The following is a 16,958-nucleotide window of genomic DNA, read 5'->3' on the forward strand; positions in this document are numbered from 1 at the left end:
TCCCCTCAGTTTTGAGTCAGATGTAAGGATTGTTGACAAGGAAGAAGCAACGTGCCCAGCCCCCAAAGTGTACAGGTGTGTTCAGGTGATGCTTAGAGCCAGGCTGGTGGACCAGGAGCCCCGGGCCATGTGCCCTGCCCAGGCTGAATGGCCCCTCTTGGGCCTGGCTTTGAGCAGTTACTCACTCCTGTCACTTCCTCTCATGGCCCCATGTCGGCTTTGCCTAGAGAGTTATTCTCCACGTACTACGGCCGCCTGATAGGCAGGCGACAGCTGGGTGACATTGTGAGTTGCTCAGCCCTGGCTTTCTCTTGGCTGAACTCGACAGAAGGAACATTTCTTAAATGACCACAAAGGAGTTTTCCTTTTTTTTTTTGAAAGGAAATGAACGTGAACATTCTCTGCTTTTCCAAAAAATTGCTGCTTTTAAAAAAGAGAAGTCATTTATGGTGTTTACATTTTAAGTTTAATAAGTGAGTTTTTAAAAATTATCAAATATTTGTATTTTTAAGCAAGTCATAAGCCAGCAGCAATTGCTTTTAGTCTATAGGTTTTCTCCTAGAATGCTATGGATATAGCCTGTTTTTAAAAATGATCGTGAAAGTGACCTTCACAGAAAATGACAAATATTTTGGCCTTTCCCCTCAAACATCTCTTTCTCAAAGTGAAAAACCTAGTTGTGACAGGTATTTAAAGAGAAAACCAAATAAACCAAAAGAAAGGAGATGCTTACCTACTCTACACTGTTAAACATTGCCGTCAGAAAATTGTGGATCTAGGACTTTGGTCGCAATTTCGCTTGATAGTGTGTAGACTGACTTAAATGCACTCTTAGAACTGATCTCGCAATAAGATCGTAGGATGAATAGCACTTACGTAGCATTGGGGGAGCATTGGGGCAGCTTTTATGAGCTGTGCTGACGACTGAGGAGCACCATCCTCACGGGGCGGGGCTGGAGGCGAGTACTGAACCATTCATCTTTTTCTCACCAGTTAAACACATGAGCATCGCAGACACCCAGGCAACACTGTGAACTCGCAAGCAACACTGTGAACACTCACACAACACAGAGATGATAGAACAGAAGGCAGGCTTTCCCATAGGGCAGCTCCTCTGACTTTCCTCTTTCTGGTTTCTGGTTCTATGTAATGTCAATAATGACAACCACGGTATGTTTAGTTTTGAAAATTACTGCCCAGTGACTGTCCAGTGGCCACCGCCTCCACACAGCCCCTGTCACTCTCCGAGATGCACCACAGTTCATTGAGCTGTTGTGAATTCACAGAGATTTAGATGTATGTTTTTGCCTTCTGCAAGTAGGGCTGCTGTAGTCACTGGCTCCTACCTTTGCATCTTTTGATGTGTTTGTGGAACTTTCTGGAAGTGGAAGAATTGTGGGTGTAGAGGGGCACGTGTGTGCTTCCCTTGACAGCATGTTTGGAATTTCATTGGTGTGACCAGATAACCCCTCTCTGCCCCCTGGTCTGTTCATAAAATTGGACACTCTTGCTTGTTGTATATTTCCCAACACAGATAGACTACTATTAAGTCCTTTTTGTCTATGGCAGGTGGATAGGTGGACAGTCACCACAGAATTGAATCTCTCTTTTTAATCAGGGTGGTGGCCGTCGCTGCTCTTGCTTCCTCACACATATCTCGTGAATTGGTTCTTTTCTACAGGGTTGCTTTGAGTTGGAATCAACTCTGTGTCAGTCAATTTTGGTTTCCCACCATTTGTATTAGGGGTTTCATTTTTTGTATTTTGGTACCCTCTAAACTGCCAGAAAGGAACTCTGGTGGTGCAGTGATTAAGGCATTTGGCTGCTAACTAGAAGGTTGGTGGTTTAGACCCACCAGCTGTTCTGCAGAAGGAAAATGAGGCAATGTGCTTCTATAAAGATTATATAGCCTTGGAAGCCCAACGTGGGTTTCTACGAGTCAGAATTGACTTGATGGCAGTGAGTTTGTTTTTTTTGAGATCTGCCAGGCATTCCATCTGGTATAAAGAGTGACTTGGGGATCTGGTTTTAATTTCTCTGCCTTTCCTTCCAGTAAGTCTAACTTTGTGTATCAGGGAGCAGTGGTGAATCTGTTCTGCGGAGACGAGCAGAGCCCCCCACCTGCAGTGTTTCTGCACAAGGCTACCTCTGAGTTACCTCTTAGGACCTTAGGGATGACCGGCCTCTGTTGGGTCAGTCACCTGCTGGGCCAGCACCAATGGTGTTGTTTGCACCAGTGTTTGTTACTGCTTAGCTTTTGTGTTTTGGTTTGTCTTTCGTTTCTTTCGGTGACAGACAGTGAGGGCCAGGCTTCTGAAGCCATTAAGTAGGGAAGAGCTGCAGGGCTTGAAGGCCAGAAGTACGTTCCAGACGTTGTCTGTGGGCACGTGTCTGACCCACGTTCTGTGGGCATGCGTCTGTTTTCCCTGTGACAAGTGTCAGCTCGCTGACCTGTGGAGCATCTTTCTGTTACACTTGGATGAGCTCAGTGGCTACTCGTTGGAGGCTGACTGGTCCCCAGTCTGGAGCAGCTTTGGGTAGGGGTGGCCGCATCCTCGTGGGTCCCTGATCTGGAGAGGTGCTGGGCAGCTGGGGCCGTGACCTTGTGGGTCCCTAGTCTGGAGAGGTGCTGGGCAGCCGGGGCCATGACCTTGTGGGTCCCTGATCTGGAGAGGTGCTGGGCAGCCGGGGCCGTGACCTTGTGGGTCCCTAGTCTGGAGAGGTGCTGGGCAGCCGGGGCCATGACCTTGTGGGTCCCTGGTCTGGAGAAGTCCTGGGCAGCCGGGGCCGCAGCCTCATGGATCCCTAGTCTGGAGAGGTGCTGGGCAGCTGGGAGCACAGCCTCGTGGGTCTGCGGGCTAGAGAGGTGCTGAACAGTCGGGGCCACAGCCTCGCGGGTGCCCGGTCTGCAGAGGTGTTGGGCAGTCAGTCTCCACAGCACAGTGGAAGATGGTTTGTGGTCAGTCAGGTGGGGGCAGCTCCTTCTCAGTGTGGCTCTGCACCTAGTGGTTGCCTGCTTTGTTAGGTCTGTCTCATGGGTGTGTCTGTCTTGTCAGGTTTGTTTTCCCCCCTTTTTCTGACCCTCTGCTGTTTTCTTCAGGAATGTCTCCTCTGTCCCTCCTCCCCCTTTGCCTTCTCAGCCGGTTATTTGCTTGCTTCTGTGTTGCTGCCTCTTGGCTCTGGCCACATTGGGTACTTACTGCCCTTCCAGTGCTCTCACACTTCTCCCAAGAGGGCCTGGGGTTTCAGGCCCACGTGACCGTTTCACTGGACGGGCTAGCCGATTGTAAGCTGGGGTGTGCTCTTATCTCTCCTTGAATCCTGAAGAACGCAGGGAGGGTCAGGCACCATCCTCCGCTTTTCTCGAGGGTGTGCCCCGACCTACGCTTCCCACACTACAGCTGTGAGATGGCTCCTGTGGTTTTCCTTGGACAGGCTGAAGACTGTCAGAGAGTGTCAGTAGTCCTTGTCTTCTGGCATGGATTCAGTGGAGCGCTTTCTTCCTCTGACGTTTCCCTGCTGTTGGGAAGCTGTCCATACTCTCCTGTGCTGAAGATGACTCAGACGGGATGGGTGTGATCACAGTCCTCGGGGGGTCCCACGGCACCATAGGGAGCTGTGAGCGTGTGTGAACCTCTGGCTCTGTGTGTGGCGCATAGTAGGTGTGTTAATGTCTCTCCCTTCCCTGCAGGCCACTCACCTGCTCTTCCCTCCGCGGTTTTCCGTAACAGTTTTTGCTGGAAGCAGCCTCTGCAGAAGTCTCAGTTGGGCTGTGTCCTCTCCAGCAGCTAGTGTGGGCGCGGTGCCTCTGCAGCCCCAGTGGCCCAGCCACGCGCTTGCTGCGCTGCTGCTCGCTCGTCCGTTGCACCAGCTGGTGATGTAAGTGTCCCGTCCTCCCAGGGCCCGCGTTCCTTACCAGTAAGCTGCCTCTCTGAAAAGGTAGCATCCTTGACCAGCGCACGCCTGTCTTTCTTCACCACTGCGGCTGCCCATAGTGGTGACTGTAACTCGTGTGGCCGCAAAGTGGAGCTAGAGGAGGGGGACATAGTTGGTCCACACAGGGCGCCTGGTGCGTGCTGGGCCCAGGACACAGGGCCTTTTGAATCAGGTAAAATGTGGTGGAGCCTGCCAAGGAGGTCAGCATTGTTTCCAGAGTCTGAGATCAGAGACCTAATGACATAAAGGGTCAAGGATGATACATTTTCAAAGAAAAAGAAGTTACTGGTAAGTAACTGGGATCTTTGAGTTACTTCTTTAAGTCCACGCACGGTTAAGGGTTCCCAAACTTGCTTTCCCAACAAATGCTTTGGCATTTAAATATTAAACTGATGGAAGAAAGGAATGTGGTTATTGGTCAAGGTTAATAGTGAAGGGACAGCTACTGCAGAGGTGCTGAAGGATGGAGTGGACCCCACTTGTCAGAATGGCTGATCTCTCAGCTGCACACAGCAGTGCACTTGGGGTCTCCATGGAGAGAACAGAGGAATCACAGTCTGCTCACTTCAGAAACATTTTTTGAGTGCCTGCTGCTTGGAGACACTGTAATGGGTATGGGAGCCAGAGACATGGCCACCCTGCCCCTGAGCTTCCTTCCTGACTCTGACTTGGGAAGACATGGATGGGGGTGTGACAGGCGTAGGACAGGAAGTGGCGCTCAGCGCGTCAGCCTTTGCCGCTTAGTTTCTGTGCGTGTGGAAGTCCTTGCTGTCCTGGCCAGCCACTGACTCGCTCAGCTGAGAGTTTTCCATGTCACTGGTGCAGCCGGAAGAGACCTTGTCCTCCTCTCTGCTCTTTGAAAAGTAGTCAGCTGCCTCACTGGCCTTACTTGTGATTTTGGTTTTAAATGTTAAAGCAGTAGCAAGTCTTTAAGCATTAAAGGCAGATAACCTTCTGAATTTAAGCCACAGAATATGCATTTGATCCCACCAAGCTGAAAAGAAAACTCCAAACTTGAGCATTTTGTTCAAGTAATGAAGATTGTTTCATATGGAAATCACCAGAGAGTGTATACTACTGTCTGGTAGTTAGGACCCGCCCCATCTCAGGTTGTTCAGTCAGGTGCAAGGAGGAAGGACACCGGTCCCTGGGGGCGAGGCCAGTCCCCTGTGCCCCTCACACTCATGCTGCGCTGGCCGGTCCACAGCTGTGGAACTCAAAGGCCTGCATCCAGTGGCTGAGCTGAGGGAGCCCTTAGCACAGTACCTGTAACACTGCAGGTGCTCAACAAATGTTATCTGGGCTGAAGCCTGCCTTGCTGAGCCAGGGGTTGCATGGGCCGCCTTTGTCTCTGCCTTTGGGGAGGCAGGTGGCCGGCTTAGCCCGCCTGGGCTCTCTGACTGCTGTCCCTTTGAACCTGGTGCAGGAAGGCGTTTTTCCTGGGCTGTGAAGGTAGCCCCACTCCCAGCCTCTGAGGGATTCCACCAAACCCAGCCCAGTGGCTTTAAGATCTCTTAAATAAAAATGAAACATTTAACAATCCCGTGTGTGTAAACGTTTCACCTGACTCCTCCAGCCCCGTTTCTGTTTCTCAGTCCTCACTGACTCTAGGGTGTTTTTGCGAAGGCCTAGGGCCTGATGCCTGGGGGGTGGTGCTGGGTAAGAAGGCAGACTCCTGGGCCCTGGGGGTGCTGAGTTTCCTGTGGGACAGACTTACCGTATTTCATAGAATCAGAGGTGCGAACGAATGTGTTAAAGGGCTGCACCTTGGAGTTACTGTGATGAGAAGCACCGTGTAGTAGTCTGATTGGCAGCACTTTGTCTTCGTGGTGTATAAACAAGTGTGCTTTAAGATGGATGCCATCGCAGATTAGATGAAATACGGTGCTATACTAGGGTTGGGAGGCAATGAGGGTAGAGAGCAGGGCTGCTGAGTCAATGGGCCTCACTGCCTGGTTAACCCTGCTGGGTGGTGGATGGGCCCGTCTTGTGCCAGGCATGTGGAACACGTGATATGCTTAAAACAGCCCCCGGCACGCAGGACGCGCTAACGATGAGCTGTTCCCATCTCTGAGCTAGAGATGCTGGTTTCACAGAATTTATTTCACTCCATTTTGTTGTGGTGGAAATGCAGACATTTTCCCTTATATCTGTGCATCGTGATAATATCAGCAAATGACAGTTTTTTAAATAGGGGAAAAGAAAGAAAGGGTAGTAAGTTTCCTGTTATTAAGAGAGGTTTCAGCGTCGCATTTGCTCGATATGCACATGAGAGATGAAGCGCTGAGCCAGGAAGTCTGTCGTCAGGGTTGAGTCCATGACGTGTTTGTTTCTTCTTGGCATTGGTAAGTACACGGAGGGTTAGGAGGCTTGAAAGTGTGCAGGATGGAGGACCGTTTTCATGCTAAGTAAAGAGAAGGGTGGGGGGCGAGGTTGTCTGGGGCCCCGTAGAGAGATACCCTGTGCACAGCTGTTGAAGCTATGGTGTGTGCACCCCTCGGGCCATCCTGTCCTAAGCACCCTCTGTCATTTCTGCCCAGTGTTCGGTGAGCAGCGACTTGGACTTCCCCACACAAGCCATCCCCTTGAAGACGCTGAATGCGGTGGCATCTGTGCCCATCATGTACTCCTGGTCCCCCCTGCAGCAGAACTTCATGGTGCGTACTGCGTCTGCCCTCTGGGCACACAGGCCTCCCTGGCAGCCTCAGGGAGGACAGTGTCTTCCCTCTGAAGGGAAAATGGCTGCCAGCAGAACCATGCTTTGCAGAAGCCACCCCTGGGATTAAAACCTAAAAACACTCCCACCTTTGAATGATAGCCTTTCTCTGCTGTCCCAGTCTGACCTTGAACTTTGGTCAGCTGGGACTCATGATCTGAAACCATCTTTAGCAGCATGTTATTACGTGAGAATGTGCGTGAAGAAGTGTTCTCAGGGGTAACACATACAAGCTTAACCAAGCTCTCCCAGATACAGGCCCAGGGATGTGTAATGAAATACGGGCTCTAGCTGTTGATGGAGAGGAGGGCGGGTGAGACAGGGCTGAGGAGGGCCGGTCTGTGAGTGGAGCTGTGTGCTTTGGTAAAAAGTGCAGAACTGTTTGACTGACTTGGTTTGTAAAATGGGAGAGGGCCAGTGACAGGGTGAGGGGAGTCCTCGGTGACCCTACAGCAGAGAATTGTTTACTGGTTTTTAATGTTTGCAACGTTTCAAGAAACCTGTTGGACAGTTCCCGCGCTCGGGGCGGGAGGCATCTCAGCAGTTCTTTGCCGCTGCACAGGCGAACGTGTGTGTGTACATATGTGTATGTATATATGTGTGTGGGGGTGAGGCTTCACTGTTCCCTGGTACAATACACGGCTGTGTATACATGTGTACGCATGCATGTATGTATATACAGACGTGTATGTACATGAGGCTTTACTGTTCATAGGCTCAAACTACACAGGGGCGTGTGTGTGTATGCCTGTGTGCATGTTTGTAAATGAAGCTTTACTATTCATAGGCTCAGACTACACAGGTGTGTACGTGTGTGTGAGGCTTTGCTGTTCGTGAGCTCAAACTACACAGGTGTGTGTGTGGGTGTGTATACATGTGTGTAAATGAAGCTTTACTGTTCATAGGCTCAAACACCACAGGCATGTATGAGCATATATGAGGCTTTCCTGTTCAGTGGTACACTATGTGGGTGCCTGTACACATGTGTGTACATGTGTGTGAATGAAGCTTTACTGTTCACAGGCATGTGAGAGCATGTGTGAGGCTTTACTCTTCAGTGATACACTGTGTGGGTGCTTGTATGTGTATATGTGCATATGTGTGAATGGAACTTTACTGTTCACAGGCTCAAACAACACAGACGTGTGAGCATGTGTGAGGCTTTACTGTTCAGTGGTACACTGTGTGGGTGTGTGTACACACATGTACATGCATGTGAATGAAGCTTTACTGTTCACAGGCTCAAACAACACAGATGTGTGAGCGTGTGTGAGGCTTTATTGTTCAATGGTACACTACATGGATATGTGTACGTTTGTGCATGTACACGTACGTGTGTGTGAATGAAGCTTTACTGTTCCTAGGCTCAATAAAACTCCACAGGCACATGTGCACATGCGTGTGTAAGGCTTTACTGTTCATGCGTTCTGACACCAGAGCCTCATGGACTCCTCGTGTTGTAGCTGTGAGCATAAGTCCATAAGAATATAGTTTTTATAGAGTCAGTATCAGGTACAGACCATGCAGGGGTTACTGATCAGAGAACATTAGGGAGACTGTCTTTGTAGAGGGGCAGGATATGTTTTGGGGAGTAAAGGTGGTAGGGATACAACTGGGAAGACAAAATAGCCAGCTGCCATTAGTCTGGGTTTACAGTCAGAGAAGGTGTACTGTCAGTTGCCATGGTGAGCTCTCTGACTCTTGGCAGGCCCCCCGGGTATCAGAGGGGAACTGGGGTCCAGGCTTCAGTAGCTGATTTTTCCAAGTGGAGCTCCAGGCCTTTCTTCCGAGCCATGTCTGGTTGGATTCTAACCTCCACCCTTTAGGTTAGCAGCTGATTGCATTAGCTATTTGTGCCACTCGGGGACCCCACAGAAACACAGTCTCTGGATTCACAGGGCCTCAGCAGGTTGGGTGAGGTGCACAAATGCTCGGGTCAGAGGGATCAGCCCATGATAGTCGGGCTTGGCTTGTAGCCCTTCTTTCCCTTGCCTCCCTTCCTAGCTGTCTGAGGCACTGTTGTCTGTGGACTGTGCTGACCCCACTTGTCACCTCTCATGTCCTGTCCTGAGAGTCTGGCTGGATCTCCCCACTTGAGGCAGCTCTGGGCTGTCCAGTCAGGTCCAGCTGGGCTGGCCTGATGTACACTTCTCTTTTTAACCACCCCGCTTCAAAGCCTGTGAAGACAGCCCCTGGGCTCACGTCACATGCGTTGCTTTAAACATGGGCTGCAGAAGTCTCAGTTTTATCATGCTCATGCTATCTGCTCTCTGTTGAGTGTTGTTTCTGAGACACTCGCCTTGGACATGCCCTCACCTTTTTTCTGATTGGCTCTTCTCTGCGCAGCACCCTCCTGGCTGGTTGCCCTGAGCCTTGGTGTCCGCTCGCGTGTGTGTATAGTTCTACACTCAAGCTTAATCCTTGTAGACCATGAACACTCCTCTTACATTGAACGTCTCTGATTAGGTAGATCATGAAATGTTTAGGAATCGTATCCTATTCTTAGCTCCTGCTGATCAGCCAACCATATTTCATCAATTCTAAGACCCCCCCCTCCCCGACCTGTCTAACGTCTGAAAGTAGGAAGGTGTCTGAGGTGGACTTTGTACCGCAGTATAACTGGCAGTTCTCCTTGCTCAAAAAAAAAATACACTGCTGTCAAGTCAGATCTGACTCACAGTGACCCCTCCTTGGGTTTCCGAGGCGGTATTACTATAGAAGTAGATTGCCCAGCCTTCTTTCTGAGGAGTGGGTGGTGAATTTGAACCGCCAGCCTTCCGGTTAGCAGTCGCATGCCTTAGGCAGTACGCCACCAGAGCTCCCTTGCTTCAGAGGCACATAAAATAGTAAGTTTTAACAACTGGTGACAGATTAGGTAGAATAGTGTTTTCTGAAATTTGTTGTGCACAACCGGTTTGTTTCCTCAGGTGGCAAGATGTGTTGGTGAAAGGGCTCATTTCTGTATGGGGTTGAGGGTTGGCTGACTGCCTAAGATCTGGAGAACCAGGTGGAGATGTAACTGGAATAGGATGCCTCTTGTCCATAAGTAGGTGTTTCACTCAGTTTCTCACTTTCAGGTGGAAGATGAGACAGTTTTGCATAACATCCCTTACATGGGGGATGAGGTTTTGGACCAGGATGGGACTTTCATTGAGGAGCTGATAAAGAACTATGACGGCAAAGTGCACGGGGACAGAGGTTAGTGTGGCTTCCTTCTCTGGGACCCGGGGAGTGGGAGAGACTTCCGTTTATTGAGCACAGGCAAGAAGAGAGGTTTTAAAAATGAAAGTTACGTCTTGCCCCAGGTGATGGACAGCAGGCCCAGGCTCACAGGCCAGGATTTTTGCTGTTTCCTCTGTTGGTAAATTAGAAGAGTGTGTCCTGTCTGATGTCTGAGTGACAGGTGTTTGAAAGGTACTTGATGATTTCCCTAGTTAGCTGGTTATAGTACACATTGGACTTCAGAGGAAATGTTTGAAAGCTTGCCAACATCGAGACTCTCGTGGTGAAGTGGGCGGGGGCTGACTTGCTTGTGGTGTGAGGGTTGATTTGGTGTGGCCTCTGCACACGGGTCCCCAGGCCTGCTGCCCATAGGCCCCTAGATGACTGTAGCCGCTGGATGGCTCAGTGGAACGGGGCCGTGGCTCTGGCCAATTAGAGTGACTGGAGGGAGGGCCACCACCATTAATTACCACAAGGGAGCCATTACCTTGTTAGTGGACAGTTGGGTCTGGAAGTGGCAGGTCCATAGCCACTAGGAGAAAATGCAGGTGGTGCAGAGGCAGCCAGTCCTGACAGAAGCTCCTCTTCACTCATGACAACACTTGTGTCCTGGTGCTGGCCATGGGCTATGACGTCTCATCTACATCAGAGAAGGCTTTCCTCAACAGTGCTCATGTGTGTTTGACAATCCGTGTGGTGCGTTTCAGAGTGCGGCTTTATCAACGACGAGATCTTTGTGGAGCTGGTGAATGCGCTTGGTCAGTACAATGACGATGATGATGATGATGGTGATGACCCTGATGAGCGAGACGAGAAGCAGAAAGGTCTGGAGGAGCCCCGTGACGGTGTGTGTGCTAGGCGCTTCCTATTTTCACCAGCAGGGGATGGAGGCAGCCTTGTGCCCTTCTTCTCGTCACTCCTTTTTGTCAAACGTCACACAACCACCATCTCATGAGCCTGGACCAAGGCCTCCTTGTTTTCCAAGGAGACTTGTGAGAAACTGGGGACCCTCTGAGCATGGGCGGGCTGCCAGCTGCTGCCCATGCAGTGGCGCGTGTGTAGCCCATCCACTCTGTAGTTGAGGGATGGCTCTCAGGAGCCGTGAGCAGGAGGCTGTGTGCAGGAGGGCATTGTCCAGGGACAGCATTGCTGATCTGCACAACTCTCAGCGCCCTGGGAACCCCCTGCCCTGAGACAGGCTCTGTTAGTGTTTTTACTGGGCTGACCCGTTACAAGGCCTCAGTGGGGGGTATAGACAGAGACTGCTAGTTAGTGGCAGACCCATTACAAGGCAGTGTGTGGGGTGTAGACAGTGTCTGCTAGCGTTCTTAGTGGGCACACCTGTTACAAGGCCACGTGGGGGTTGTAGGCAGAGTCTCTGCTAGTGTTCTCAGTGGGCAGACCCGTTACAAGGCCACGTGGAGGAATTTGAGGAAAGGTACGGTTTCAGGGAAATGCAGATTTGTGCATTGTGAGGGGCCTTAGTGAACATTTAGCCCAGCATCTTCTTTTAGACGAGTACCTATCAGGCAGTGGAGGGACCCATCGCATCTGAGTCGCTTCCCAGACGGTGGGGGTCACACCTCGAGTCTTCTGCCTCCTGGGGCTCTTAAGTGTCACCTTTGATTTTAATGTGTGTATCTGAGCTACCAGTTCTCCACAGATCCAGGTTGATGGTACCACTGTGGTCTAGAGATGGTTTGTGTGGAGAAAATGGAAGATCAAGGGCCAGTTGACTTTCATGTGCTTTTTCCTTTCATATTTTTCTGCTTAGATAAAGAAAGCCGTCCACCTCGGAAATTTCCTTCTGATAAAATTTTTGAAGCCATTTCCTCGATGTTTCCAGACAAGGGCACAGCAGAAGAGCTAAAGGAAAAGTAAGATGTGGTCTTTTGAGGTGGTGCTTCTGTGCCTGGTGTGAGGAGTAGGTTGAAGATGTGTGTGTGGGATCTGAGTAAGAGGTCTGTCCCATGAGCACAGACGGACGTCACTGCCCATAGCACCACAGCTAAGGGCACCCCACTGGACACTGGGAGCCACTGTAGTCAGTTGGTGTTGAGTGAGTGAGTGCCCTCTCCCTGTAACACACTGCGGCTGTGGGGTTGATCCTTGTAGCGCCGTGCATCGTAGTGATCGGCTCTTCCTCTGAATTTCCGTGTGTAGACTAGCTTGTGTGTGTCAGGGGAGGTGGTAGCAGAAATGTGAGCTACAGAGAAGCTGGGGGCTGACTTCGAGACGGTGTCTCCAGGTACAAGGAGCTCACGGAACAGCAGCTGCCAGGCGCGCTGCCTCCGGAGTGCACCCCCAACATCGACGGGCCCAGTGCCAAGTCCGTGCAGCGAGAGCAGAGCCTGCACTCATTCCACACGCTCTTCTGCCGGCGCTGCTTCAAGTACGACTGCTTCCTGCACCGTAAGTGCCGCCCCTGGCCGTACCCCCGTGACCTGCTCTCTGGGAAGCCAGGCTGCTATTCCTGGCTGAGGGACCGTGAGCCAGCTCAGTGCCCACAGCAGCACTGTTGAGAGGAGGCACGGGGCCTGGGGGATAAGCCCTAGGCTGAAGGCACGTTGATACGTTCGTCTCTTTAGCATTCGATTTGGTATTTTGTGAAAATCTGTTGGCAGAGTCTTTCTGGAATGTTTATTACTATTGAGTGTAGTGATTTAATACTTAGAATGGTTAGTGTCTGGGAAAAGTTACCCCCGATGTGTAGTTTCTGGTTGATAGTTCTCACAGGAAGTGGTGAAAAGCCTATGTACGTGGGTCTGTTTTGCCACAGCTGTGTGTACAGCATCTCAGTGCTGCTGTAACACATCGCCCACGTGGGCGCTTCTACAAGAACAGAAATGGGTCTTCTCATAGTTGGGAGGCTGTAAGTCCGGGTTGAGGCACCTGCCTTGGGGGAGGTTGCTGCCTTGGCCAGCCCTATGTGGGTCTCTCCCCCACCTGTGCTTGCTACTTTGTGCCCGCTCTGCTCGTGTGACAGCTCAGTGAGGTGGCTGTAGACACCCTGCCCTGGTGTGGCCTTACAGACGAAGAAAGCCTTATTTTCTCCAGTGGGGTTATGTGCACAGGTAAGGGGTTTGGATTACAAACCCGATTTTGAGAGGACACAATGTAGTCCCTGACTCTCTCTGATTCAACACCTGAGCTTCTGTGAGTATTAACGGAGGTGGGGCCTGCAGGGCATCTGTGGGAGCCTGGGCCAGGCTGTGTCTGCTCGCTGCCAGCGCTTCACGGCCGGAACTGTTAGTCCTGGGAGCTGTGTGAGAGACGCTGTGGTACCAAGCTAGATGGGGCGCTGACTCCAGTCCTCCCCCAGATACCAAAGGCTGGGTCTTGGGACCTTTCCGTAGATCAGCAGACATTTGTGTGGACCCTGTGTGCTTTAAGTCACCCCCAGGCAACTCAGAACACGATACAGTGTAGACATCGGGGGAGGGCGCTTGACACTTTCAGCTGCTGAGGGTTTGCTCTGACAACCTAATTGCTCTCTCGTCCCTTGTGTGTTTCCAGTCTGCTGTGGGCCAGATTTGCAGATGGGGAAACCATAGATACAGAGGGCCAGCTGTAAACTCGATTCAGTAAAACAGTTTAACACGCAGCTCCGTGCTTTGAGCAGAAGTGAGCCCACAGACTGACTGCTTGTGCTGATGTGCGATGGTGTATTGTGTTGGTGCATGACTCCAAGGCAAAGGGACCTCTAGAGCAAGCCGTGTGCCCATAGGCACAGTTACAAGGACTGTGCACACAGGGCAAGAACTGAGCGAGGTGCTAGGCCCTCTGCAGCCAGGTGAGCCCCTGCAGGTGTCTGTCTGCTCGTTGGTAAAGCACGCTGGGAGTGGGCCTCAGAGGCATCTTGCTGCTGCCTGCCCACACGAGGCCTGGCTCATTCGGCCGCCCAGGACTGCAGTCATTTTTAACCTGTGTTCGTGTCTTACAGTTGCCGACTTGACTTAATCCCATAGGTAGTAGCAGCTGCAGCTGTGAGTCATAATTTAGAACTAGTCTCTTTGCTTGAAGGTAGGTACGATTGACCAGTGAGAGTTTGCAGATTGCTTTTGAAATAAAGTAAAAATGCCCTTGATGTCAGTGTTCTCTCGTTTCTGTAAAATTTAAAACGCACTCTCCCTTGATTTTCCTGTTACTGCTTTTTCCAGCCAGGACTCTGTATTTAGTTTGAAATGCACCTGAGAGTATAGTATTTTAGATGCTTGTACTTAAAAGATAAGGTTCCACTTTCAAAGTGTTTCTAGAAGAAAGAATCCTTTATGTTGTGTCCAGAAACCCGGTGCTTGTGAGTCAGTTGAGGGCGAGCTAGCTGAAAGAGCAGTGCTGCTTCTGGGGGTGAACCAGCCCACTGCCTGGAGTTGATTCTGACTCACAGCGCCCCTAGGGGACAGAGTGGAACCGCCCCACAGGGTCTCTAAGGCTGTCAGTCTTTATAGATTGTTGTTGTTGTTATGTGCTGTCAAGTCGGACCCGACTCATAGCGACCCCTCCTTGAGTTTCCAAGGCAGTATCACTACAGAAGTAGATTGCCCCATCTTCCTTCCGAGGAGCGGCTGGTGGGTTTGAACCACCAGCCTTCTGGTTAGCAGTCAAGTGCCTTAGGCACTATGTTACCAGCGCTCCTAATCTTTATAGAAGCAAAGCCCAAATTAGATCCACTGCTATGGAGTCGATTCCCACTCACAGCACCCCTAGAGGACAGAGTGGAACTGCCCACAGGGTCTCCAAGGCTGTCAATCTTGACAGAAGCAAAGCCCAAACTACACCCACTGCCGTGGAGTCCATTCCAACTCACAGCCCTCCTAGAGGACAGAGTGGAACTGCCCCACAGGGTCTCCAAGTCTTCATGGAAGGAGACTGTCTCATTTTCCCATGGAGCAGCTGGTGGATTCAAACTGCTGACCTTTTGGTTAGCAAGTGAGTGCTTTAACTGCTGTGCTATCAGAGCTCCTTTCTTCTGGGGTTAGTTGAATGATACATGAAATGACCCCTTAATATTTCAAGTCTTGGTTTGACTTAGTATGTTGCTGTTTTCCCTTTCTGGCTGGAACTTGTTCTTGTCGTAGATGGTACTGGGGGGCTGACCAGAGTGGTCCTGTTTCCTGGTTTTCTAATTCTCGTTGGGCGTCATCTCCTGGCGCAGGCCCAGCAGAGCCTGACAAGTGTGTGCAGGTGTTTGCTGAATTGGGGCCAGAGGATCAACGTAGAAGTGCTGTATTGCCGGCTGAGGCATCCAGACTGAAAGCTTGTTCCGTCAGAGCTGTGTAGCTATACGTGTGTGAGTCAAGTGGAGACAAGTTTCTTGGGTTGGTGGTGTTCCTCGTCACATCTAGATCCTGAGTGTCTGCTGGTGACCCCCCCCCCCGGGTCAGGACGTAGCCTCACACCTGGCCAGATGCACAGCATGGTAACCTGTCATGCTGGGATGAACATGTCAGAATTTATACTTCATGCTTTCCTGACTTTGGCCTCTTTTTTCCTCTCCCCTCATCCCCCTTCATTCTGTCCTCATTGCTCCTTTGAGCTCTGTGGAGAGAAAGGGGGCCTTTTACAAAGAGCTAAAACTATTTGTTTCATGAAAATGTCGCTTTTTAACCCGGACTGAGATGATTCTCTTGTGCTCTGGAGATGGGCATTTGCATCATGCCTTCTGTGGGACCCGCTCTGTCAGGTCTCTCTTGTCCAGAACCAGGAGGCTGGCTGGGTGTTTTTGGTTTCAAGCATTTCCTCTCATAGGGCCTGTTTGATTGGCACTTGCTGTGGGGGTTCTTCCTGGGCCTTGGCTTGTATGGGATGGAGGTGGGTTTAGTCATCTGGGGTTCCTCTAGATCTTAAAACATTTACCAGGCAGGGCCCCCTACTGCCTAGTTGATGGTCTGATCACTGGCCTTTATTCAGAAACCAAGAAACTGTCGATGTCAGAATCCTTTTGGAAGACAGGGCATTTGACTTCACTTGGAGGAGATGGATTAGTCAGTTTCATTGAATGTCTACAGGCATCTTGTGCAGCCTGTGCATGACAGACACATGTGGGAACGAGCAGTCCCCACGTCCCAGAGCTCGCTGTGTCTCCTTCCGGTTGGGCCTGGGCAGGAGGAGTGAGTGGAGTGCTAGGAGGAGGTGTTGGCGAGAGGCTCCACGGTAGGTCACCGAGAGCTCACAGCACAGCCTCAGTGACGTGGACTGGAGTAGCAGGAGGGTGCGCTGCCAGCGTCCTCCAGATGGGGAAAATTAAACAAACCCTTTAGTTCACTTTGGATACTTGATATTTGGTTTACTTTGCAGCTTTTCATGCAACACCCAACACGTACAAGCGGAAGAACACAGAAACCACTCTCGACACCAAACCGTGTGGACCACAGTGTTACCAGCACCTGGTGAGATTTTTGCTTTATTCTCCAGAGATTCTACAAGTCCAGTCTGAACTCTGGAGGTCTGGAGTCAGGGCACACGTGTCTGAGCCACACATGGCAGTGGCGAGCAGCAGCATCAGCAGTGGCTTCTTTTCCTCTTTGGGGCCTGCGCTTTGCAGCCCTTCATTCACCGTGTTATCTCCTCAGCAGCACATAATGTTTTTGGGATTAAGGACACAAATAGCTCCCGCTAATCTGTGTGTGAAATCGGCAGCCCACTCAGCCCAGACACGTGACTGCATGGGGCTGCCTCCAGCCTTTCTTGTGCTGCAGTCCTTCGGGTTTCAGACCCACTGCTGTGGGCTGTGTGTGTAGACCCCGACTTGATGGGGTTCCGTGACTGTGTCCTGACGTAAGTGAATATACTTCATTGGTTTTGGTGATACTGCCTTTTATTATCTTATAAATCATATCTTTGTCTTCGGGGGTTGGTGTGAGAATAACATCAGCAAATTACACGCTACAACGTGGTACGAGTACATCGTGTGGTACGCATACATGTTGCACGGTATGCGTGTGGATCACAAGTAACAAGATAGACAGTTGTAAGTGTAGTTCATCGTAACTCACGTTGTAAGGCAGGGACTGCCTTTGTGGGTCTGGCAGAGATTCTTCATGGGTGACGTAGAGAATGTGAGGGCTGGGGAAATAGGTAGAGA

The 16,958-nt window shown here is 50.8% G+C and overlaps 1 protein-coding gene across 1 annotated transcript in view; it reads left to right on the forward strand.

Moving 5' to 3' along the window:
* Positions 1-16,493, forward strand: part of EZH2 (enhancer of zeste 2 polycomb repressive complex 2 subunit) — a 32,393-nt gene extending 15,900 nt beyond the window's left edge. The window contains exons 3-9 of the mRNA XM_042782983.1: positions 6,477-6,593; positions 9,730-9,850; positions 10,582-10,719; positions 11,649-11,751; positions 12,123-12,286; positions 16,172-16,263; positions 16,419-16,493. Of these exons, the coding sequence (XP_042638917.1) occupies positions 6,477-6,593; positions 9,730-9,850; positions 10,582-10,719; positions 11,649-11,751; positions 12,123-12,286; positions 16,172-16,263; positions 16,419-16,493 (810 nt within the window). The remainder of the gene's footprint in view (positions 1-6,476; positions 6,594-9,729; positions 9,851-10,581; positions 10,720-11,648; positions 11,752-12,122; positions 12,287-16,171; positions 16,264-16,418) is intronic.
* The last annotated feature ends 465 nt before the right edge of the window (positions 16,494-16,958 follow it).

Source organism: Orycteropus afer, unplaced genomic scaffold (assembly GCF_000298275.1).
Source record: "Orycteropus afer afer isolate SDZICR_OR568_19922 unplaced genomic scaffold, OryAfe1.0 scaffold00556, whole genome shotgun sequence".
Taxonomy (NCBI): Eukaryota; Metazoa; Chordata; class Mammalia; order Tubulidentata; family Orycteropodidae; genus Orycteropus; species Orycteropus afer.